The 25,739-nt window shown below is 33.1% G+C and overlaps 1 protein-coding gene across 1 annotated transcript in view; it reads left to right on the top strand.

Moving 5' to 3' along the window:
* Positions 1-25,739, top strand: part of LOC129232698 (plasma membrane calcium-transporting ATPase 2-like) — a 351,543-nt gene that overhangs the window by 280,930 nt on the left and 44,874 nt on the right. The window contains 4 exon segments of the mRNA XM_054866826.1: positions 2,659-2,838; positions 9,728-9,930; positions 20,557-20,692; positions 21,072-21,178. Coding sequence (XP_054722801.1) covers positions 2,659-2,838; positions 9,728-9,930; positions 20,557-20,692; positions 21,072-21,178 — 626 coding nt within the window.

Below are 25,739 nucleotides of genomic sequence, written 5' to 3'. Positions count from 1 at the left end.
AACTTTACACATTTCTAACTGTAGCAACATTAAAATATTTTATTTTTGAATGAAAGTTCGAGGTAACCTTCTTTATGTAATATGAAAGCGAAAGATACTTATGAAATCGTGATTCCTTCTGCACAGAAAGTCCACCAACAAACATAAATTTTTGAGCTACCTACAAACACGTAGCATCAGTTGCTCACAACAAATAAATTCACAATCACCAGGTTATTCGTCTGGCAGGCCGGTTTAACAGTGGTACAACTCTCTCATTACCAGCGAAGGTTGCACAATAATTATTATTGAAACTGGGCTAGCCCAGAGTGCACTACGAATGCTTATTATGTCAAAACTGGGGTTCGTATTATTCTCGCCCTACAAACCATTCTCACCTGCTTTTACAGTTTCTTTGGTTTCAGACTGGGGAACATCTGTAATCTCATTGCTCATGAGCTGCTCTTGCCTGTTGGGTTACATATAAAAATACACAAATTGAAGTTTGGTAAAGAGAGAGCATTAAGGTTGCTTTGGGGGTGTCAACATGAAAGTATTTGCCACAGTCAGGTTGGATATTTAATGAGCTGAACAATTTACCTTTCTCCCAAATGGTTTTTTGAACAATGTTTCTCATAAATTAGTTGAAAAGTGTTAATTTTACTGTAATGGCCAGAAAAGACAAAATGCAGAACACCACTAGTTTTGTATCACAATGTTTCTTTTTTATTCTGAATGCCAGATTCTACCTTGATGGCTATGGCAAGTGCAGTCTATAATATTATTATCACATTATTTAATTTCCTTTTCTCTTTCTTTGATGAAAATAAGTTCATGGGCATTACAATCTCAAATTTCAAAAATAAAGATCTTGTAGAAATTTGTTAATTTTTTTTTTTAATTTTAATCTACTTAGAGAGATATAAGCTCAACAAAAGAACTTTATGAACTCCCTGTTTTGTCCCACTTTTTGTTTAAAAAAAGTTGTTCGGTTTTTTATTTTGAGCATGACTTTAAAGAAAATTTTTAAGTTTGACTTGTGTGTTAATGTAAATTGAGCTCCCATTGTGCACCTTAGCTTAAGTGTAATGTTTTGCCTACCAGTGAAGAAGTTCTGCATTTTTTATTGAGGCACTTGCATGCAGCAGTGTATTGAACAGATGAAAGGTTTGTATTTTTTTACATTATTTAGTTTATCGTATAGCAATGTTTTTCAATTCCCTTCATAGCTTCCCTATGTACTGGTACTGTACTTCTATAAATAAAATACTAATAAAAGCACAGTTAAAAGCATTGAGAGCTTAAACTCCATTTTAGATTAGTGACAGAATGAATCACTTACATGTCTGCTAAACATTAAGATAAATAACAAAGAGTTCAAGTATGACGTCGACTATTAAAAAAAATTGTTTACAGATTACTAAAGAGTGAGAAATGACTTGTTGTCATTGCTAACTTTTTTCATTCATAGTTTTATTTTTCCTTTCCAGTTCAAACAAGTTTCACATTTTCAAGTTATAAACCTTTTTCATATGTTAGGTTTTTAATTGTTCATCTGTGCCATGGACTATTCAGCACTCTCCATTTTTGTATGATTTTTATTTTGGGGATGAAGCCATTGTATGTATATTTGTTGCTTTTAATTCGTTTTTTCCTCTTTTATAGTGTTGCAATCTTTTTGTTTTGTGCATTAATGTTTTGTTGTATGCTTACAGATAATTATCTTTTTTATTCATATACTTTACACATACGAGTTTTAGTGCTATCATAAACCATTAATGAATTTTTTTTCTAACTGTTCATTTAGATTTTCTTCTATATTGCTGCATTTTGCTGAGAAAAATTGTGTGTGCATGTATATATTCTTATTCTCAAAGAAGAATAATTGCAAAATTGAATATATATAATTCAAGAAAACAAAGTTTGGTCAAATTGCATCTTAGTGCCATTTATTACGTGTATCAATCCTAAGTTATTATTGAAGTGAAAAAACCCCTAAGTTTCCTTACAGTCTTTCTTTCAAGATTAGGCGAAAATAATATCTGCATATTTAAGTGTTGGCAAATGTTTTGAGAATTTACATATTTAGTTTTTCCAGTAAATTTAACCATCATATGCTGTACTGCCTGTCTTGTACACAAACCTAATTATTGACTTTTGGTCAAATGATAGCTCATAGATCTTTTGTGTTAAGATAGGTTCTGATTGATAGCAATCATGGACTGATTTAGGGAGAGGAATACCATAAATGTGCCCTGGCTCCTGTTCAAAAGAGCCTCCAAATTGGTTGATTTGTAATCAAGGTGACCACACATTTAGAATTTTCTAAATTAGTTTCAATATTTAACGATTTTCTAATCAGCTCTAAGACAATGTGCAACACCCTGCAAAAAGCAATGGCACTACAAGTTTTTTCTTCTGGGGGTGGAGGATGCTTGCTCCTTTTATGTCTATGTATTAATGTACTAGGTTGGCAGTGTGGCTCGAAGCCATGGGTTCTGTGTATTTTTTTCTACCTTAACTGCGGCACCTTCCTTCTGTTGACTTTCAACAGTTGTAAAGGTACAATATGTTTTGAGAAGAATAACAAAGGATTTATTTATTTTTTCCCATATAATGTTTTAATTTTTTTTCTATTAAATAAGAATAATTAATTTTAGCTTGTATATTTTTAATTAGATGAAGAAGCAGCTGTATCAGGAAATTCTCATTTAATGAACGATTCCACTGCCAAACACAACAACCAAGATGCCTTGGGTGCAGAGATTGTTCCTGTAAAACAAGAGAGTAATCCCCGTAAAGAACAATCTGTCTTACAAACGAAGCTGACCAGGCTAGCTATTCAAATTGGTTATGCTGGTAATTATTCTTATTTTGATATAGCAACAAAAAAAAGGGGGGGGGAGGCTGGTAGAGTATTTTGCAATGTTTAATTTCTTGCACTCCGAAGTCTAGTTGTAAATTGAAAGCATTCAACCAAAGTTCTAGCCAGTGGTGGGTTTAGGGGGTTCAAGTCGCCCAAAATTTCTCAAACATTTTTTTTTTGTTCTTATAATTAATATGTTTGTTTCTCCTCTCTTTTTCTTGCAGTTGCATAGTTTACATTTAGTTTGAAATGGGCATCATGTATGGTAGTTCTGTAATGACACTGGAAATCATAGTATTCTTTAAATCAGGATATAAAATATTTTGTGGAAATGTTACAGGAAGTAAACTAAGGAACTCTCCCTGAAAGTAAATTCTGGCTATGGGCTTATACATCCAGCCAGTTAATCAATTTAGATGCAGTAGTTCTTGAGATTGTTTTCTTTCAGCTAAGAAACAGGGGCCCACAGGGGCCTTGCCCCCCCCCCCCCCCTTCAGAACGCTAATTTGCACAATTTTCAAAAATACTCTTTTTTTTTATTCGAACGAAGATGAACGCACTTTTAGAAAACAAAGTGGTTTCAAAGTAAGCAGGGACAACAAGAGGTTATTTAAAACTTCCCCCTTTCTCCTTTTCAGCATTTATTTTTTCTTTAGTTAGGAACTCATTTGAAACGTAAGTGATTACAAGATCGTATCCCACTGCCTATTTCTTCTGCTATCGCGGAGCGATCGTTTTCAACATTGCGCCGTCTCAAGTCCTATTTAAGAAGCACAAGGATGCAAGAACGCTTAAATTGATTAGCACAGCTTTGTATCAACAAAGATGTAGTTGTAGAACCAGATGAAGTTATTGCAGAACTAACCAAGAAACAACGACGGTTAAACTTTGTATTGTAGACAATAAGACAATTTTATAAGTATACATATGCAATGTGGATATTTAGGACTCATCAAGTGTAAATGATTTATTCTTAACGTGATTTCAATTCTGGCATAAGAACAATTAATGTTTTTGCAACAGTTTTTGAATTAATTGCAAAACTTATACAATTTTAAAGAATTTCACTAAATAATATTAATAATAATAATAAATATATATTGATGTAAAGAGAGAGATAGAGAGAATGCTGATAGTGTTGTGAAAAAAAATTGTGCCCCCCCCCCCTAAAAATATTTTCTGTTTGCACCCCTGCTATGAAATCATCTTGTTGAATATTAGAAAACATTATCAATTTTCTTTAATTTGCTTTATTCAACTTCATTTGAATAACAAAGCAATCCAGTTAAACTATTATCATAATTTCATGCAATGTATCCACATCTCGATTATCACATCCAAAGACTGCAGTTTGGCCCTTGTTATCAACTCATCAGTTTGGAATAGTGAATACTCAAACTGGAGACAGATTTCTTCTGATTGATGCTGAGGATGTCAACAAACTGGAGGCTAAAGTAAATTTAGCTCACCAGCAGGAGTCCACAGTCATAATATGGTTCAACTCATAAATTGAAAACATATCTTGGGTATTAAGAGTCATTTTTTTTTAAAGCTGGACAAAGTGAATGTAGTTGACACCTTCAATTTTTCTGAAACTTTCAGGATATTTTACTAGTATGGTGATAAGAAAAAGTAAAGCTTCTTTCCTATCTAATTTGACTTGTTGGCCATCGCGTGGAGGTCAAAGTTTAGTGTCGTGAGAAAAAAGAGCTAAATATATGATTGCTTTGCTTCAAAAGCAATGAGTGAACCTAGCCAATTCTTTTAAATAAGGATACTAATTGATACTAGGTACATTCTAGTATAATTATTTTGGTGACTCACTTCATGGCTTTGAAGGGCAAAGGTCAATTGAAAATGCAATTTTTTAAACTTTTTTTGCCTTGTTTGGGCCTGGATATCTGCTAAAGCCATGAGTAACCCTCGGAAATAAGTATATGATTAACTACTCACTACAGTACAGTACTAAGAAAAATGTAAAATAGCTTTCATTTCTCTTGGCTTTAGTAATTAAACAGTCTCTAAGTCGATGATTTTTTTAAAATGGCCAAGTTTAGAGGTCGATAACTTTGATCGCGATGGGTCTACAACTTTGAGACACAGCTGTAGTTATAGTCCAAGTGGTGTTGTTCACAGTGGTTAGAAGGGATAGTGTGCCATTCGCCGTTGTTCAGCGACGTTTTTTCTGCACTCGAAACCAAGCCTACCACTAGATGGCGCTCTATCCAACAGCTAGGTAAACTTCAGTGGTTTTAACAGTGGCTAGAAGGGGTGCTGTTCGCTATTTTTTTTTTTTTTTTTTTGTACTCAAAACCAAGCTTATCTAGTTTTATGATATTATGATGTAAACAAACCAGGTGCTAGAAATGTCAAGGAATTATCGACAAAGGCAGCAGCGTACCAAGGGGTTGACAGGAGTGGCTCTCACCAGGGGCGCAGCAGCTGGAGGGGGGGGGGGCATTTCGACTAATATTTAAAAAAAAAAAAACTTTTTTTTTTGTAAATTTTTTTGAAAAATTGACCATTCAAGTAGAAAAATACTTAAAAAAAAAAAAAACTGGCAAAAGAGCTAGAGGGGAAAATGAAACAATCCTTAAATCTAATAATAATAATAATGAGGGAATTTTACCCCCTCTGGTGAAATTCTATTCCGATTCATTAAGTTAGCTAGACTTATTCACACAATTTGTTTAACTGGTAGCGGTGGTGGAGGGCGTTCTATGCCAAATGATTCTGTTTTTTTTTTTTTTTTTTTTTGAGCAATCATGATTGCTTATTGTTCTCACTTGACTATTTTTGACGTTCCTTTGATTTTTCCCACCGCCACCCTCCGCACCATCACCGTCGACGGGCTCCTCACGATGCTGCACCTCTAGCGAAAGCCGTCTCCAGGTTGTATCCATGTCCTACACACACGCGCATACATACACAACTACACAAACACATACACACATGCATACAGACACCCACACATACACACACAAACACATACACACATGCATATAGACACCCACAAAAACATACACACATGCACACAACTACCCACACATTCATGCCTGCACACAGACACAAACACATATGCCTACACACACATACCCCCCCCCCCACACACAGACAAACACACATGCCTACACACACATAACCCGTACACACAAACACATACACCCACACACAAAACACACATGCCTACATACACACACTCGTGATTGTGAGAAACATAATTTGAATTCAAGATGTCAAAATTCAAATTAATTTTGAGCAATCACGATTGCTTATTGCTTTCATTTGACTGTTTTTGGCATGCTATTATTTTATTTTCCCACCGCCACCCTCCGAACCATCACCGTCGACCGGCTCCTCACGATGCTGCTCCTATAGCGAAAACCGTCTCCAGGTTGCATCCATGTCCTACACACACGCACATACATACACAACTACACATACACACACAATCGCATACACACACATACATAAACACATACACACATACAAACACAAACACACATGCATACATACAGAAACCTACACATACACACACAAAAACATACATCACACATAAACACAACTACCCACACATTAATGCCTGCACACAGACACAAACACATATGCTTACACACACATACACATACCCCCCCCCCCCCACACACACATTCATACAAACAACTACCCACACACTTATGTCAGCACACAGACACAAACACACATGCCTACACACACATACCCCCTACACACAAACACACATACCCCCCACACACACAAACATGCCTACATAAACACACTTGTGATTGCGAAAAACATAATTTGAATTCAAGATGTCAAAATTCAAATTTTTTTTTTTTTTTCGGGGACCTTCAAAATTTCAAAATTTGCTGAATTATTTATCGTTTGAAGTAAAAGAAAAAAGACCACCTCCAAAAGATCGCCCATTCTCGCACGCACGAAAGAAAAAAACTATCTACGGATGAAAAATTTTGTCGGCCAACCTTTCTTATTGCTGACTGTTCTAACATCAAATTACCAGCTTTTGAACTGAAATAAAATTTAGGAATAATGATCACTGTTCTGCTGCTGTTAAATTTAGTTATAACGTTCATCAAATGTCCGCCCTCAAACTCGCCCTCTGTTGAAATTAGAGAGATATTCCAAAATTGAGAGATTTAAAAAAAAAAAAAACTTATTTCTCAATTTAACAGGGGTGAAAAAATCCGAGAAAGATCCGCATCAAAATATTTTTGCGAGTCGGATTTCCTACAATTGCGCGATTCTTAAGCGCTATCCAGGGCAAACTAAGCCCTGTCCTAAGTACCTCCAAATGGTTGAAGTTTTTTTCCGCCAATGGCTAAATTAGTAAGATTTGCCAACATGAGGACCCCAGAAAAGGCTGCGGCCTAGACCCCCCCCCCCCCCCCTCCTCCCTCCAGAGGATCGGTTCTTGGCTCTATCGGGAACCCTGCATCTTAACGACAGCAATCTATTTATTGGTCCAAATTTTTCTATTGAAAATATGACAGAATGATTTTAAAAAGTAAATAAAGGAATTCGAATATTTTCCGCATCTCCTTCTTTTAGTGCTGAAAAAATGCGAAAAATAAGGGAGTAAATGAATCTTCTACTTTCGCTCCGATAAACTCACAGCTACCTCGCTATCGATACTAGCGCCACCTCTTGGATGGCTTAATTTCATATTCAGTTTTTTTGCGCCGAACGGCACACTAGGTATTCTAGCCACTGTAGTGTTGTTTAAAGGCCAGGTTAGAAACCCATAGCAACTAATCAACTTTTTTTAATTACGCGGTCTCAAAGTTGATAATTTGAAACAACAAGAATCTAAGTTTTAGGTCAATTTCTCTATAACACATGAGTCGGTAACTTTGAGCAAGAGGTGTAATTATGCTCCACATGGTGTAGTTTTAGACTCATGTCAGAAAAGCATGAGATATAATTAAAGGTCAAGATTCAGAAAATTTCTAAGTGGCCAGTGATCACTAGACCCAACAACTTTGGTGGCCACCACTGTCGCTGAGTGTTGAAGTACAAAATGGGAGTGGGTACTACATTCATGAAAAAACAAATAAATAGAACTTTAGAGAATTACATTTTAAAAGCTTTAAACATGCATTTTTTTTTAAAATTAAATACACAAATTAATGAAAAGTCAGCAGAAAACTACATTTTAGATAAAATTTACAAAATACAATTTTGCTGATAAAATTTCACTTTTTCCGAAAATAATTTTAAAAAAAAACATAATTTCATGCCCGCCCTTTTTATATTATTTTCAGTAGTTTGCACTGAGAAAGGCATCCAATTCTGTTTTTGCAAACTTAGTCAATTAAATTGTCTTGTCTGCTTCCATCTTGCAAATGACCAAAAATGGCGACTACGCGAAACATTTAAGATATGAAAATAATTTTAATAATTCAAAACCCTCAAAAAACAATAATTTAGATGAAAGACTTGATTTTTAGCACATTATCATCTGAAGCAATACGAATAAAGTAATATTCTGAAGATAAAATTTGAAGGAAATTTTTTTTGCATTTTTCAAGAAAGTAATTATCCAGAAAGAAAAATACAGCACATTTTACAGAATGTTCAATAGTTTGCATTGTATTGCAATAGACATTCAATTCAATTTTTGGAAACTTAGGCACTTAAAGAATCTTATCTACTTCCATCTTGGAAGTGACCAAATATGGCGATTGCGCTAAAAATTAACATTTAGGTTTTTGAATTTGTTGCATAAAAATAATTATGAAATGTAAAATCCTCATTAAACATCAATTTGATTGAACTGTTATAGCATTTAGCACATTAGCTTCCAATGCAATGAGGATAAGATGAAATTTTAAACATAAAAATTTTCATTTATCAAGAAAACTGTTTTAAATAATAAAATAAATAAATAAATAAAATGCTTTACAGCACATTTTGCGTTATTTTCATTAGTTTGCATTTGAATATGAATAAACATCAAATTCTGCTTTGTTTTTGCAAACTTAAGCACTTAAGTACTTTGCCTACTTTAATTCTTAAAAAATAAATGTTGAAACATCCTCGATTACTCTAACATAAAAATATATTGTATTTTCCATATGAGCCAGTGAAAAGCAAAGGGATGTTAAGTGGCAAAATTAAAAATTTGGAGATAACCGGTACACATGGTAGGTGAACCTCTCCCCTGTCTTGAGGCAAGAGATGGTACTGGTAGCCCTGGTAGGTGCTGATGTACAGCATGATTTAGAAAAAAATTTCAATGAAAGCCTACATAGGGTCTGATTTTTAAATGCATTTTACTCGAAATGTAAAATAGTCCACTTGCATCCCTTTGCCTCAATTGACCTTTACCCTCAAAGCCACGAGTGAGTCACCAAAATATTTATACTAGAAAGTACCTAGTGTCAAGTAGTATCCTGATTTAAAAGAATCGGCTTGGTTCACTCATTGCTTTTGAAGCAAAGCAATCATATGTTTAGATCCTTTTTTTTTCATGACCTTAAACTTTGACCCCTACTCAGGGACAAATAAATCAGTTTTTAAAAGAAAGAAACTTCACTTTTACGTATCATAGTGCCAGTAACACATACTGAAAATTTTATAAAAATTGAAGATATCAACTATTAAAACTGTCCAGCTTTAAAAAAAAAAGACTCTTAAGCAGTAAGTTAATGCCCCGAGCCAGGACTAAGGCAGAACTTCTTGTAATGCCACCAGTTTGTTGACACCCTCAACTTCAATAATATGACATCTGTCTCTAGCTCTGTTATTCTCCAGACTGATGAGTTTGTAACAAACCAAAACATTTTATAATCAAATAGTGTGATTTTAAAGTATGCATTTTTTTTTTCTTTGGAGGTACTGAATTTATTTCTTTTAACACAGGTTCAACGATAGCTCTTTTAACTGTTCTAATTCTGGGTATTCGTTTTGCTGTGAAGTATTTTGTCATTATGGGCCGCTCTTGGAGTCCGTTTTACATGAATTATTTTGTCAAATTTGTCATTATTGGTGTTACTGTGTTAGTTGTTGCTGTTCCTGAAGGTCTTCCATTAGCTGTTACACTTGCTTTAGCATATTCAGTTAAGGTAAGCAATTCTAAATGGTTTTTGTATATATTTTTTTTCTTTTCTATAAAGTACATCATACTTTTTAGCTGTGAAACTTGGATAAAAATCTAAATTTTTGTTAAAGTCTAGCGTCAAAATCACAAGCCTAAATTAATTGTGGTTTTTGTGTTAGCAAAATATGTTCTTTTGGATTTAGCATTTGAAATCAAAACTATATGAATTAAATAGCATTCTTATTTAGTTGTAAGGAATTTATGTACATTAGACCTTATGTCACTGCTCTAAATAGTAATATTTTTAAAGTGTTAGGTAGTACTGTCATATATTTTAAGATATGTTTGATAATCGATTGGTGATTACCTGAATATTTTATGTGACAAGCTTTCAAGTGTTTAGTAAACTTTAGTAACTTGCTATGATGTACTAAATGTAATCTTTAATTTTGATTATTAACTGTCATAGTTGCATTTTGATGTAATTATGCCTATATCATTGGCATCTGAAATTTTTGTAAGATTTTGCTGGTGATAAAAAGAAATAACTTTTTTTGCAATAAAATCAACTCAAACTTGTTTCTGTTCAATAATAAGGCTGAAGATATTCATGTAAACCTGTAAAATTTTTATTCTTAAGATACAAATTTAGATTTGCTTGTTTAAGGTATTTATTTGGATAATGTAACTTTTTAAAGAATGATTTTCTCTTTTATTTTATATATATATATATATATATATATATATATATATATATATATATATATATATATATATATATATATATATATATATGTATGTATGTATGTATGTATGTATATATATATATGTATATACATATATATATAAGGTATAGAAGCCAAATAACAAGTTTTTAACATTTTATATGAAAAATACTGATGAGAAAAAGGAAAATACAAGTAGCAATTTGATAAAAAAAAGTTGAAAGGTTGAATAATCCAGAGCTAATCAGTCATGGAGAGTTCAATAAATATGGTCAAAAGACCAAAAAATTTAACTACAAACTAAAAAGAGAGTGTTTAAGCTCCAGAGTATGCAATACAGAGTAACATTGAGCTGGACGTACCACATGTTAAACAATAAACAAGAACTTACACCTAAAGTTAAAGGCAGGGGGTTTCGCCTCGACCAATTAGGAAAAACGAGTTCCGTTAATTAGCCTTTCACAGGACAGTACCTGCTATGAACTTAAATCATCTTTCCTTAAGATCCAAGGAGAACAAACCCAATCCAGGAATCAGCAAACCAATATCCAGTCAAATATAAAACATTCAAGGCAAAATAAACTAAAGCAAATCCATATCCGAAGAAATCAGTTCAAAATTTTTCATGCAAATCTCCGTTTCTCTCCTGCAAAAAACAACCACATTAGCGATACAATCAAATGGTTTATCATGGTTGTATCATACATTTACACAGCTAAATGGTTTCAAGAAAAACAAATGTTTTTAACCAGATTAATTAGGGAAGTTATTATCAAAAAGTTTATTCTTGAGTACAGAAATTTCTTGGTTAAAAGCGGAAATAGTATTGCAAAATCTTTTTATTCTGATAGCCTGTGAAACAATGATGCCAATAAAAACCTTTTTACTTAAGGATGAGAAATCTTGTAGGCTGTTAACTTTGAAATTAAATTCATGCCTTTTATCATAGATTGTAGTGTAAAAATTTGAATAAATTTGTATGTTAATATCCAGGAAATTGAAGTTATTTTGAGTAAAACTAGTTTTTTTGAGCATTAAAGAATTATGATAAATAGTTTTGCTAACCTCAAAAATTTGGGAAATTGATACATAACTCATTGATGTATCTACAACAGAGAGGTGCAGAAGAAGGATTTTCGATTGAAAATTTCCTTTCATAATATAAAATAAATGGGTTGGCTAATGTGGAACTGAAGTTAGCTCCCATTGCAATGCCATTAATCTGAAGAAAACATGATTTACCATTTTTGAAAAAAATTGATTATACAAAATTTGAAAAGACTCGGGGAAAAAAATTCTTCATTAAAATCAAGGGAGTCATTAACAGAATTGAAAAGCTCTGAAACAGAAAAAAAGTTCATTAAGTGGGATATTGGTGAAAAGGTTTTCAAAATCAAAGGTTTGCAGGTAATTTATATCAAACATATTCAGTAAATTGATCACTTCTACACTGTTATTAATAGTACTCCAAAATCAATTTTTTTTTGTTGAAGTCTAAGTTGTTCCAGAATTTTTTTGAGAAATTGTTCAAGTTGTTTAAATCTTATTTTGCTTGTATATTTTATATATTTACTTGGCTTTTTAGTTTTGCTGTGTTGTGCATCTATGGGCTTTAGATGTGGTCTTTTCATTTTTCTTCACTTATCTTTATATATTAATAGGCAAGCCGTTTTCTTTCAGTACCGATTTCTCGGTTTGGAACTGATTTCCTTCAATTTTTTTTGTTCAGTAGCTATTGCCGAGTTTTAGTGTCATCAACAAAATTTTTTGAAATCAAACGCTAATTAACAGAGATATTTATTAAAAACGCATTTTCATCCTACATGGCCTTTTCTACGCATGACGGATGGTCTAATTTTTTCCAATTTGATATGTTTCGAAAGGTCTTTAAAAATGCTCCTAACGAAATTGTCAGGGCGCCCAAGGTCCAATAACCTAAATCCACTAGAAAAAAGTTAAAAGCGTTTTTTAGTTAGCGAAACTCAAAAATTTTATCTCTTTTCCTTTGTTGAAGTTCATTGATGGAAGCGTGAAACATTAAGTTTTAATTCACTTTTTAAACCACTTTTTCTACACTAAAAATCCATTTTAATGCTTCAAGCTTGGTATGGTTTTAAAGCTCGTGAACAATACTTTGAAACATGTTCTACCCGGTTTTACCATGCAAAAACGCCAACTGGCTAAAAGCGCTAGGAAAAACACTAGAAGCAATTAAAAGTTGGTGACGATTCATTTTTATTTGCTTTTTCATGCGATATAGTTAGCGTGAAGAAATTGCTGGATAATATTAGGTGTTGCCGTTTCTTGCTTGAGTATTAAGAAATAAAATTCGTTTATACAAAGGTTTCACGTGAGTTTTGCGGTATCATTTTATTCAGTAAGATTTTGTTTTTTCTGGGAATTTGGCGATCTTGATCCATTGGCGTCAAATTTTTGGCGGCAATCCCAGAGCGACAATTGTTTTTCCTTTGCATACGCAAACAAAGAGTTGGGAATTATCTATTTGTGCAGGGTTATCACAAAGCAGTGTGCTGTTCAAGAATGAAGTCACACTTTAAGGTGGGATTCATGAAATTATAAGTTTGTGACAAGGGGGAGGAGAGAGAAAGGGAAATTAGTGATAAAAGAGACATACAGTGGGAAGAATGTGACATCGCAAGTATTTTTTAAATGAAAATGGCATTTATCACACTGTTTTTCATAAACAAAAAGAGGAGGGGTATGATGAAGTGTGAAACTTTGTGACAAAGGGAGAAGGGGTTAAATATGTTGAAAAAAAGTGTGACATTAGCTATGCACAGCCCTTAATCATAAAAAAATCACAAAGACAAACTTTTTAAAATTGTACTATTATTGCGACTTCCAATGTTTTCGAATGGACAATTTTTAATGCAGCAAGTAGGGTTGGTTCATTTGACCATCTGAAATTTTATACCTCTAATGCCAAAGTTCAAGGTGTTTTAATGTATGATAGTTGACATTTTATAAGTTTTTTTGTACAGAAATTTTACGTATACATGGGCGGATTTATGGGGGGGCAGAGGGGGGCAATGCCCCCCCAGTTTTGGGAGGACTTTATGTAATAACAACACATCTTCCAAAAATTAAAAAAAAATCATTATTTTTTTGTTTTTGAATAGTTTAGAAGAGCATGGGTGGATTTATAGGGGGGGGGCAAAGGGTGCAATGCCCCCCAGTTTTGAGAGGAGTTCATATAGTAGCAACTTATCTTCCAAAATCTTATAACAAAAAAAAAAAAAAATCATGATTTTTTCTTTTTTGAATAGTTCAATGAAAATGAAGAGAATAGCAAATGTTCTTTTTCTGAAGGGAGAAAAAAAAAAGTAAAACGAGCTGATGTGTGCATCACATGACTTCCTTTTACCCCAATTTAATGTCATTTTCCCATTATTGGCAATTTTAATGCGGTTCAATTGTTTACTCTCTATCATCAACAGTGGCCAAATTGAAACCAAATTTAAAATTCAAAAAAAAAAAAAAAAACATCGCCAAATTTGTTGCGACAAAACTTGGCGACCAAAAGACTGGCGATATATCGCCAAGTGTCCAACAAATTATAACACCACTTGAGTTTAAATTGAAATTAACAATGATTTCCCCCCAAAAAGGGGCAAAAACCCCCTTAGGAACATCCGAATGCAACCAAAACGGAAGGTGCACAACTATGTCCTATTAGGAGTCTTCGTACCTAATTTCAACTTTCTAGGACATACTGTTTTTGAATTATGCGAGATACATACACACATACGCACATACGTACGTACATACAGACGTCACAAGAAAATTCGTTGTAATTGACTCGGGGGTCGTCAAAATGGATATTTCGGCTGTCTGTAGGTTACTAGGCATATATCCACGTGTGGTCGGGTCGAAAAAAAAAAACTCAGCATTCATTCGGGAGTGAGAAAAATGGAAATTAAGGCTGATTTTCGAGTGAAAATTTTCTCGCGAATACAATACTTCCTTTTTTGTAAAAGGAAGTAAAAACCGAACATCAAATACAAATAGTACAGCTGTCACTGGGCTACTGAAAATTGGTGTAAATTCACTATTTTGGACTGAAAACCATTTGGGCAAGTATATGAATGAAAATATAGGCTAAACGAGCTATGCATTCAGCTGCAACACTTATAATAATTAATGTTTGGGACCCTCCCTCTCCCCTCCCCAATTTGCGCTAATAGAATGATCTACTCGTTACGATTTGTTTTCTTTTTTCAGAATTATTGATGTGGACCGGGTAAAAACCCAGCGGGTAGGTAAATATTTTTTGGGTATTGACCCGGGTATTTACCTAAGGCTTGGGTAAATACCCAAAAACTGGATATTTTACAAAAAAATGCAAAAAGTGAATGGGAATTTTTTTAATAAAATCCAAACATGAAATAATTGGTAAAACTGATACATACATATGTATTACACAGTTTATAGTATTTTTATTGAAAGACTTGATGAAATTGTGAAAGAAACATCGTAAACCAAAGAATCTTTCTCTTCAATGTTATAATTGGAGAAGTATAAGCAATTCAATGATGAACTTCAGGATTTCAAAATCACAATCTAGGTTAGTCATATCCAAAACGAAAAAAAAAAAAAAAAAGGAAGCATGAGGGATGTTTGGAAAAATAAACTTAAAAGTTATTAAAACTACAATGTTATTCATTTTATTGCTGTTTAAGTGATAACGTGGCAAATATAGAAACAATTTTCACATTAATAGGCAAAAAAAAAAGGTCAAAATATTGTTTTCTGTTCCCTTGCTCATTTGTATTTGCTCTCCAGTACTTCATGATGAAAATTTATTTAAACTATTTTCAATACACGAAATTAGTGATGTAGGATGGGAAGGTAAATATTGTTTTGGGTATTTATTCGAAGGAAGGGTAAATCCCCTTGTAATTGCGCATTTTGCAAAAAAAATTTGGTGGTATAAAAAGGTGATGATTTTCTTTTTAAAACATAAACCGTAAAATGAAACATTAAAAATATAAAAATTTAATTTATCATTATATTTTTTTTAATTAAAGTAATGATTTAGAAAAAAAAAATTCAATGAAAGCCTACCTAGGATGTTGTCTTTAAACACGTTTTACTCAAAACTTTAAAATGTTCACTTACATCCCTTGGCTTCTCACTGCCTCAATTGATATTTGCTTTTTTTTTGTAACCAGTTCAACTTTTTACTTTTTGTAGAATGGCTTTTTATATCTGAAATTTCGCTATCAACATTGATTAGGCATATCCAACACATTTAATGTGAATATCATAACAGATAGCTAATTTGTGTTTCAAACAATAATTCTTTAAATATGTGGTCAAAATACAATTTTTGGGTACAAATTTATTGTTTTGCATACGGTTTGTATAAATATATACAGTGAAATACATACAGAAAAGTATTTTAGTTTAATATAAATTTTTAAAATAAATCCCCGGTAAATACCCGTTTTGGGTATTTACCCAGGTATATACCCTGGGTATTTACCTCTTAAAATAAATACCCGGGTATTTTACATCACTATTCAGAATGCTTATTTTCAATTTGCGTGATTTCAAAAACTAGATGTTTTGGGTTGTTACAAACGAAATATTGTGAAGAACCTTCTGGTATCACAAGCTCAAATGAAATTGGCTGATTTGAAATGTATGCTATTGCAAAAGAAGTACATAGCTAAAAGGTTTTTGTACAGCAAAATACTATCAAATGTAACAGTTAACACCATACTCAACGAATGTATATAACAATGAAACAAAATTGTCCAACCATTGAACAAACAGAACGTAAAATCACTGTAAACAATGCGTTAATTTTTTAGGGGAAAAAATAGGAATCTCAATCCCTAGCATGTCAAAACTAAATTTCTGATTTTCCAGAATCATACATTGTAAGGAAAACGTCTGAATAAAAGAAAAAGTGAGGGAGATATATTTTGGGCACGAAAACTTTGCACAATTCTTGTAAGATCGCATTATTACCTGATGAAATGTTTTTCTAACGGTGTTTTCTTTATTTTTTAAAGGAAAAAATTTGTATATATGAAACTAATAGTTAAAACTGTACTTCATGCGCTTGGAAAATTTTCGGCTTGTCTTTTTTTTTTTTTTTTTTTTTGAGAAAGAAAAGTAAATACTATCGCAAACTGAATAAATTTCAGTTATCTGAACGTTCTGATTAATTGAATCTTTTTACTTAGGGAAAATAACATTTTCCTTACTTTCTAAATATTGTTTAAAAATTAAGGTAAGTCATAATCATCTAAGTTTAAATGAGACAGTTATTGTCATTATTGAAATCTGAGTAAATCAGTCATCAAAAGTTTTGGAAAAATTTGCTGAAATTTGATAAAAACCGATAAAAACCTTACAGATTGGTAAAATCGTAAAAATCCTTTAATTGTAAAAACTGACGAATTTTCGTTAAAATTACAAAAAATCGAACAAAAATCTGCAGGTAAGAGTGAATTACATGCAGGGCCGGATTTGCCTGTAAGATAAACAAGCTATAGCTTAGGGCCCCTGCTTTGAAGTGGACCCCTAACTCACAAAAAATTGTGATTCGTTCCTTAAAAAAATGGAAAGTGCTTGAAAAACTAATTTCATTTTCAAGTAGTTGAAAACCTTGAATATTTGGAAACGAGTGACTGCAAACCTTAAATTTTAAAATTTCTAACAAATTGTAGGGGGAGGAATGCCAAAATGTGTCAAATTCAGCTCCTTGCTACATCTTGCATCAAAAATGTAAAAATCATGGTTCTCGCGTTTGTAACATATCATATTACTTAAAATAAATTATTTTGTGACTCACATGCTTCATATCTTGCTATTTATGAATCCCAAATGCAGAATTTTGGAAATTCTTTTGTGTTGATTGCTTTTATCTTACTTTTACTGCATATTGTTAATCTGTTTAGCCCGGGAAAAAAATGATACACTACCCCTATTCCTTTTCGTTTTCTGCACTACTTATAATTAAAAAAAAGTTGTAATGAGAAATTAAAGTTTCTTTTTTCTTTTAAACTTACAATAGGCGTTTATTACAAAGTTTGAACTATACCGTACAACTGTATAATCGACTACTCAATTTCAGAGACTGGAAAGTGCAAATTATTGGTTCTAAAATCCCTGAAAAGAATTGGCGCAGTATAGCCTACTAGGGCTCTTGAACCAAAAACCCAATCTAACTAACCAAACCTTTAGATAAGTCTTTGAAACTCCTAAGCAAAGTGTGCTTCAATTTTATTTCTTATCAAGTGTATAAATTAAGAATTGTTCAAATGGGTAGTATGTTACTCTCTTTATACCTATTCTCTAAACCTGTGCACCATTTCTTTTAAAGTATTAACTTGCATCACAAAGCACTTCTAAAGCGTAAAACTTTTTTAAAAAAATGATTTGCCTATTATTTCCAATTAACCCTTATTAACTTTAAGACTTCAAAATGCAAAATTTTATATCCATTTTATATAATTTCCTCCAGAGACCCCCAGGCCCCCTAAAATTAGAGATGTTCTATATCCCACTTAAAAGTGAGCCCTGCGTCACTCTCTTAATGCCAGCTCCCTCTCTTTTAAGGTCAATTCTAAAAGGACAGCATGATTACACAGTAATGAAAACGGCACATAAAGAAGTAAAGAATGACCTTATGCATCACAGAAAACAGATAAAAACATGGGAGAGGGGGGGAGGGCAATTAAAAATGTTGCTCCAAAAAAAAAAAAAAAATCCTGCCCCCCCAAGAACTCGGTCCTAAATCCGCCTATGCGTATAAACTGAGTTTTTCGGTATCATTTCATCCGAGAAAATTTCGATGATTGGGAAATTGGCGATCTTTATCCATTGGCGTCAATTTTTTGGCACCAATGCCAGAGCGAGAAATGTTTTCCCTTCGCACAGGCAAACAAAGAGTAGAGAAATATATATTTGCTTACTGTGTGTTGTCACAAGGAAACATAGGTTATCTGAAATGAAATTATTCACGCCAAGAATTTGATGACCACGCCGATTTTCCAATCATCAAAATATCCCCTTTCATTCATTTATCTTGCGATTAACATACAAAATTTACTTTGATTGTATTGTTTTTGTTTTTGTTTTTTTTTTTTTGGTGCAAAAGCGTTATTAATAGGCGATGCTACACCACATACAGAAAGGAAAATCAGAATAAATTATTACTGTTTGGTATTGTGAGTCCATGCAAAAAATTGTGTTCCCAGATGTACACTAAACAAATGTATAAGAGTAAGAATAAAACTGTTAAAAACAGGGAAATTCATATAAGTTTTCTCAAATATTTAGTAACTAGCAAATGTACCCGGTGTCGCCTGGGTCAGTAATAATTGTAAGAAACAATGGCTACTTTCTTTCGTTTTCTGTTTTAACTGAAAGAACTCAAAACACACCACTTTGATGTGATTAAAAATTGAGCTTCTTCCTTACCCATAAAAGTAAAATAGCAATAAGTGTAAAGAACCAACGAATATTCATTTAGAAGCAAAAGCACGAATTTAAGCATATTAAAATTTTGAAGAATTTCCGAAATATGAACTAACAAAAACAAAGATTACTAAAAAAACCGTGCGCGTGCTTCATTTAATTAAATAGTACACACACACACAAAAAGAAAAAAAGCTCTCTACTATAAGCTTTAACTCTGAACTAAAGCTCTCCTACCCTCAGGGTGCGAAAAGTAGAGTTTCCAAATGTTTAAATGACTTTAAACTCATGTTTGCTCCAGAGAAGCCTTGATTCAAAATTTTCATTATGATTACTTTTAATATTGCTGTTGTTAGACAACGAATTTTTGTAACAATGGGTTTTATGTTTAATCACATAGAGTAAAGAAATTACATAGAGAGGCCCTGCTATACTAAAAAAAATTGAAGCCGGAAGTTGCATCGCTGTATCCAAAGATCCTTAGCTTCTTGCTAAGTATTTTATGATACATCTTAACTCCAAATATTCCATTACTGAATCTCAATTGGATTAGATATTGTTGCAAGTTTATGGAGCACGTTTTTGAAATTGCATTAATACATGAATTAAAATACAAACCAATCCGCCAGCTACTTTATACGGTCTCTTTGCAAGATTGGTGAAAAGTATACTCGTGAAGCAATCACGTTATCATAACCCCGCTAATCATTGCACCGCTGTACCCCACAATTCCGGCTTCAGTTTCATCTCCTTTTTACCACAGACGGGGCCTCTCTATGTATATTTCTTTACTATATATATGGTGATGTAACTATCTATGGTGAAAAAATGGTTAAAATCTGTCCAGTAGTTTTGAAGTTTACCCCGGACATCCGGGCAGAATTAGCCCTTTATGTATAAAGATGAGGATGCAATTCCTAAGAAAGCAATAAATGTCATGCTTGCTCCAGAGAGACCTTGATTCAAAATTTACATTATGATTACTTTTAATATTGCTGTTGTTAGGCAACGAATTTTCCTAGCAATGGATTTTATATTTAATCATTTAATGGGGAAATTACATGAAATTTGCTGTTTTCCACCATAACTTTTTTAAAACTAAGTTTTTAAGGAACAAATTATAGCCTAAGTTGTTCCCCGATTATGTAGCTATCTATGGTGAAAAAATGGTTAAAATCCCTCCAGTAGTTTTGAAGTTTACCCCGGACATCCGGACAGAGATTAGACCTTTATGTATAAAGATGAATATGGTCAAATTTCGACTGCTGGGCGAACCCTAGTTTATAATTATTGTGTGTGTGTGTGTGTATATATATATATATATATATATATATATATATATATATATATATATATATATATATATATATATATATATATATATATATATATATATATATATATATATGCAGTGTATCCAATGAAAGTAAATATTGATGATAAAATTGGTTTTTTGAAACTATTTACTACAGAAAATGATGAAAGACAACAATTTAGTGAGACATTTAGATGCGTGTGAAACAATGGGTAATGCCACTGCCATTTGTTCAGATAAAACAGGGACCCTCACCACAAATCGCATGACTGTTGTGCAAAGTTTTATTTGTGGTAAGTATACCTACATGCTCTAGTTATGTATTTCATAACATGATAGTGTTTGTTCTGATAATAAATAGAAAATACTGTTCTTGAATTAAGGGGCTGAAACAGTGTCAAATTTAAATCTCAGTCCATTAAGTGATATGTTTTCTTATGGAAGAGGATGAAAGTAAGAAAATTTTGGGATTCATTGTTGTTTGGATTACAAAATACATTGTTTAGTAAAATAAGAAAAGAATAGCTAAACATCAAATAAAAATCAAATATGACATTTGTTTTTGTAAACATCAAGTTTTGTGGACACAAACACAATGTTTGCCCCTTACTAAAGCTTCATTTTTATTGCTTTGTGTTTTTAAAACTTATAGCTAACTTGAATATATTACAGGTACTCATTTCAAAGTGTCTCCTAAGTATAATAGCTTACCATCAAATGTAGCTGATTTGCTAGTTGCAGGAATATCCATAAATAGTGCGTATACATCTCGTGTCATGGTGAGTATTTTTGGAAAAATTTTAAAAGCACAGGGAGGCTCCAGCCCCCCTAGATATTAGTGCTGGCATTTTTTAAGATAATTCTTTTGCATGAATATCAAACCATTTCAACAAAAAGCACTAATGAATGACTAAAATTCCTTTATCTTTTTTTTTTTTAATTTTTATTCTGCCTTGAAATTACTTACAGAATTGTAACAATGTAGAATGGTAACAAATTTGTCCTCTAATGAAAATATGAACCCCTTTCATTAGAGTTGAAAGTATTTTGTTCATAAGTGCCAACCAGTGGCGCACACAAGGGAGGGGTCCAGGGGGTCAGGACCCCTCCCATAGGTCTTGCTTTTTTACCGATTGATTATGAGTCTATGTATTTTGTACGTAGAAAAATTTCAAACAAAGGTAACAATACTTTCAGTTGTTATAAGTGAAATAATAAAATCCTCACGTTAAAATTTTTTTTTAAATGTTGTGCACTTTTTCTATAACGAATTGCTTGTAAGAAGCAGAATTGTGACTATAAATGAATACACTGCAATAACCATGTTTTTAAATGTAATTACAGAATAAAATGAGATTCAATGAACTTGAATCTATTTTTTAATTATAAGAAAAGTAAAAGCATAAATTATTTTGCTCTCTGTTTATTTATTTAAGTATATTTCATTAAACAATGCTAATTCAATTTCAATAGTTTATTTTTTACTGTTTTTCCTTCCCGGGAATCGATAAAATCAAGCCAATATGTTTGACGGCATATTGGGGTATGATAGGAGAATAAGGCTTTTGACCTTTGACCCACCCCTTACAAAATTCCTGTGTGCGCCACTGGTGCCAACGTTACAGAGTCATGTCCAAGAGTGAGTGTTTTAGGGATTAAACTCCTCCCATTAGGGAAAAAAATAATAAGCTAAAAGAAGAAAGTAGTTTTTCTGAAATTTAAGACTGTTAGAACTTTAACTGTGTGGAATAACATTTAATAAAAACTATGGTGGGGAAATCGCTGAATGATTTGTCAACACAAAGCAGTATTAACTGCGTTAATATTGCTTAAAGTGGTTATGATGAGTTGAGTACATGTTGCAGCTATGAAGATACATTGATTATGTTTGGTAATGTAATTTGCATTTACAATAAGCTTTTTCTTTTTTAGTTTACTAATCATTATTTCAGAATATGGAACCTAATATGCATTCTACATTATGAAAGAATCTGTAGGCAGTTTTTAATACTAATTGCATTATAGTGCATAGTAAACATTTGGTTAAGAAAGAAACAGACAAGGTTTGATTAAAAAGATGTAAAATGAAGGAATACTATTGCTATTTGCGCAGTCAGAATTATTCTTTCTGGTTGGGGGGGGGGGGAGTACAGCAGACCTTACAGGTCTACAAATGCCATGCTGGGATTGGCAGTTTAACATAAAATGAAAGTATGGAGGATTTACTCTCACCCCCCCCCCCCTCCCTTCTCGGATAAGGATACAGAATCTTTAAAACCCCTCCCTTAATGAAAACCTGGGCACGAGCCTGCAACGTTATAAGAAAAGCGCCAGTGACTTAAAATCTCCAATTTTAATAAGGACAGAATTCCTCAAAAATATCTTTCATAAATTGTTGCCTTAGAGCAACAGTAGGATATCTTAGTGTTACTCCTGGGATTAGATGTCTTACTGTTGTTCTGAGGCAAGGATATATATCTGATTGGGGCAACATATTCAAAAATCCTCGTTAGAATCAATTAAGAACAAAATTAGTACAAAATGGATAGAGATTTTTAAAAAAAACACTTTCAGTTGAAACCTTAAAACCTAAAATTTTTCTTATCCCCCCCTCCCCCTGTAAAATTACGCATATGGGCTGGGTGCCAATGGTTATTTGTATTGTACCTTCAATTGGGTAATTTTGACCTTTGTGGGTAACATTGACCTTACAAACGAAAGTCAATTAGCGCTACCGTCAATGATTAAGTCGATCCAGTGCTGCCACCTATTAGGCCATTGAACCAAATAAGTAATAATCACTCTCCTATGTCTTATACAGCATATACAATCTCTTTTCGTTTGTTGGACAAATTTCACCTGAAAAGGCCAAAGTTACCACAGTTAGTACATAAGTATTTGATCTAATGCACGGGAATGAAATATTATTTCATATACAGTTGAACTCCATTTACTCAATTTAATTAGTGACTAGACCGATTTGTGTGCAAAGAAATTTGCTAGAAATGAAATGAAAATGTTATTTATTGTGAAGTACACCTTTAACTATTCATAAAATTGAACATGAACTTAAGATGTACTGGATTGTATTCTGCTGTATTGAAAATAACTGAAAAAAGAAGCAAAGTAAATTAAGCACCAGTTAATTGTGATTGGTGAATGCAATAGTGGACCAAAAATGTAGTGCTGAGGTTGGTATTTTTTTTACTGTTATACCTGAGTTAGTACTGGTATTGATACCTTTTGTGAGGAATTTTTGGTAAGAGGTAAAAATTACAGTTGATTCTATGCTATAGGGTCTGGTGGGGTAAAGTGGTCATAAAATCGTAGGTTTTCAACTTAGGTGGATAATAAATACAATAAATTCTTTAAAAACTTCAACTTTTTTTGTTGTTATTTTACATTACATTATGAAAGAACACGGTACATAGAATTTCAGGGAAAAAATATTGTTTTAAGTAGTTTTATAACACTTTCATTTCCCTATATATTTATGACCACTTTACCCCATGGGGTGGGGGAAAGTGGTCATAGCATGGGGTAAAGTGGTCACTGTTTAAATTAGATGCAAAACCGTTATAAATAACCGTAATATTTGTATATTTCGATTACTTTTATAGTTACAAGTCTATGCACGAGTATATGCGGGTATACATAAGCATTTATACGTGATTACCTACAGTACATGTGTCTAAACGAGTACATACGTGTCACGTGTATATATAAGTATATACGCGTATAAACGAACATCATATGCGTGTATGCACTTGTATCTCGAGTATATACATGCATACCTGAGTATATGCGTGTATAGTAGACATATATAACGCATATATAGGTATACATACATACATTTACGGGTATACACGACTTATTCCGTGGATATATCCAGTGCGTGTTTGCACATGTCTACTCACGTACATATATATGGAAGCAACGAGTATATACAAATGTTTACGTGCAAACACGATTATGTACCAGTATAGACGTATATACGTACATTTACGTTTATATCAATACATATATACTCAGGTATATCCCCTAATATACATATATGCTAACAGAGTGAATCCAAGGCCTGGGGCAAAAACCAAAGGGGTGTGTGAGAGGAGAGGATACAAAGCAAAGAATCATAATGAACTTATATCCGCTGACGCGCTACATGCACACTGAGCCAGAAACTGATGGATGCAAAACAGGCCACAAATTTTTCACACAAACATGATTTACCTGACCGGCTGGTGGCGTGATGGTTAGGCGCTCGCCTTGCAGGTCTGTGGACCCGGGCTCTGAACTGGGGATACCGGTAGGTGGATTTTCAACATGAAGAAAATCATCAGCGCACATGTCGATTGATTATGCGGCATGTAAAAGATCCCTAGGGTATTCGTTTGGCTTCGAACTCCCTAGGAAAAAATTAAACTCCTAGTGTAATTTCGCATCAAAGAGAGCCGAGGTACCTCCACCTGGTGGAAACTGGGCATCAAAAAAACTACTGTGTCATATGCATCAGCGCCTTAATGGTGACACATAAAAAACTGATGCATTGTAGGGGAGCGCACTAGGTCTGGTTATGGCCCAGACGCCTCTTCAGGTGGGTCTCTTGTACAACCCAATTGGAAAAAAAAGAAAAAAAAAAAGATGATTTTAACCAACATTTTAGTTTTTAAGAAATATTTAGAGCAGATGTTAAAGTTACGGCCTATAGTAGCTCTAATCCACGCATCGCAACAAAGGCACAGCGACTGATAAAAGTTTTTCAGAAGTCTCATTATTGCAACAGAGAGTGCTTTGTGATTTCGATGCATGTATTACAGCAACTGGCCACAAAGTTTATCAATCACTTTAACACTTTCTTAAGATCTAAAATGTTGTGTAAAATTGTCTTTGTGTAATAAATTTGTGACCTGTTTTGCATCCCTCAGTTTCTGACTTTGCGTGCATGTAGCGCGTCAGCGTTGTGTTTGTGACCATATGTTTCTTATGATTCTTGTTTTTTCTACTCCCCTCTTACATCTTTTAAGAATTTGCCCAAGAGTTTAATCTTACCCTGTATACGTGTATATCATATGCTTGTGTGTAAGTGTCTACTCGAGCATCGAGTACGTACGCATATATAGGTGTCTACCTGAGAAAATAAGTGTTCGTATATATATGAGTATAAGCGGGTATATACGTGTATAGTCGAACGTATACCTTTATAGACAAAAAATACTTGCAGATACCCATATACTACGCGTTTATTGGTGCATTTATGTGAATGCGTATGTATACTTGCCTACACGAGTATATGCGCATGCATACGCATATACTCGTATATTTAACCCTGTTTACTGTAAA

The sequence above is a fragment of the Uloborus diversus genome, chromosome 1 (genome assembly GCF_026930045.1).
Source record: "Uloborus diversus isolate 005 chromosome 1, Udiv.v.3.1, whole genome shotgun sequence".
Taxonomy (NCBI): Eukaryota; Metazoa; Arthropoda; class Arachnida; order Araneae; family Uloboridae; genus Uloborus; species Uloborus diversus.
Note: the sequence above shows the minus strand (reverse complement) of the source record. Positions and strands in the feature narration are given on the sequence as shown.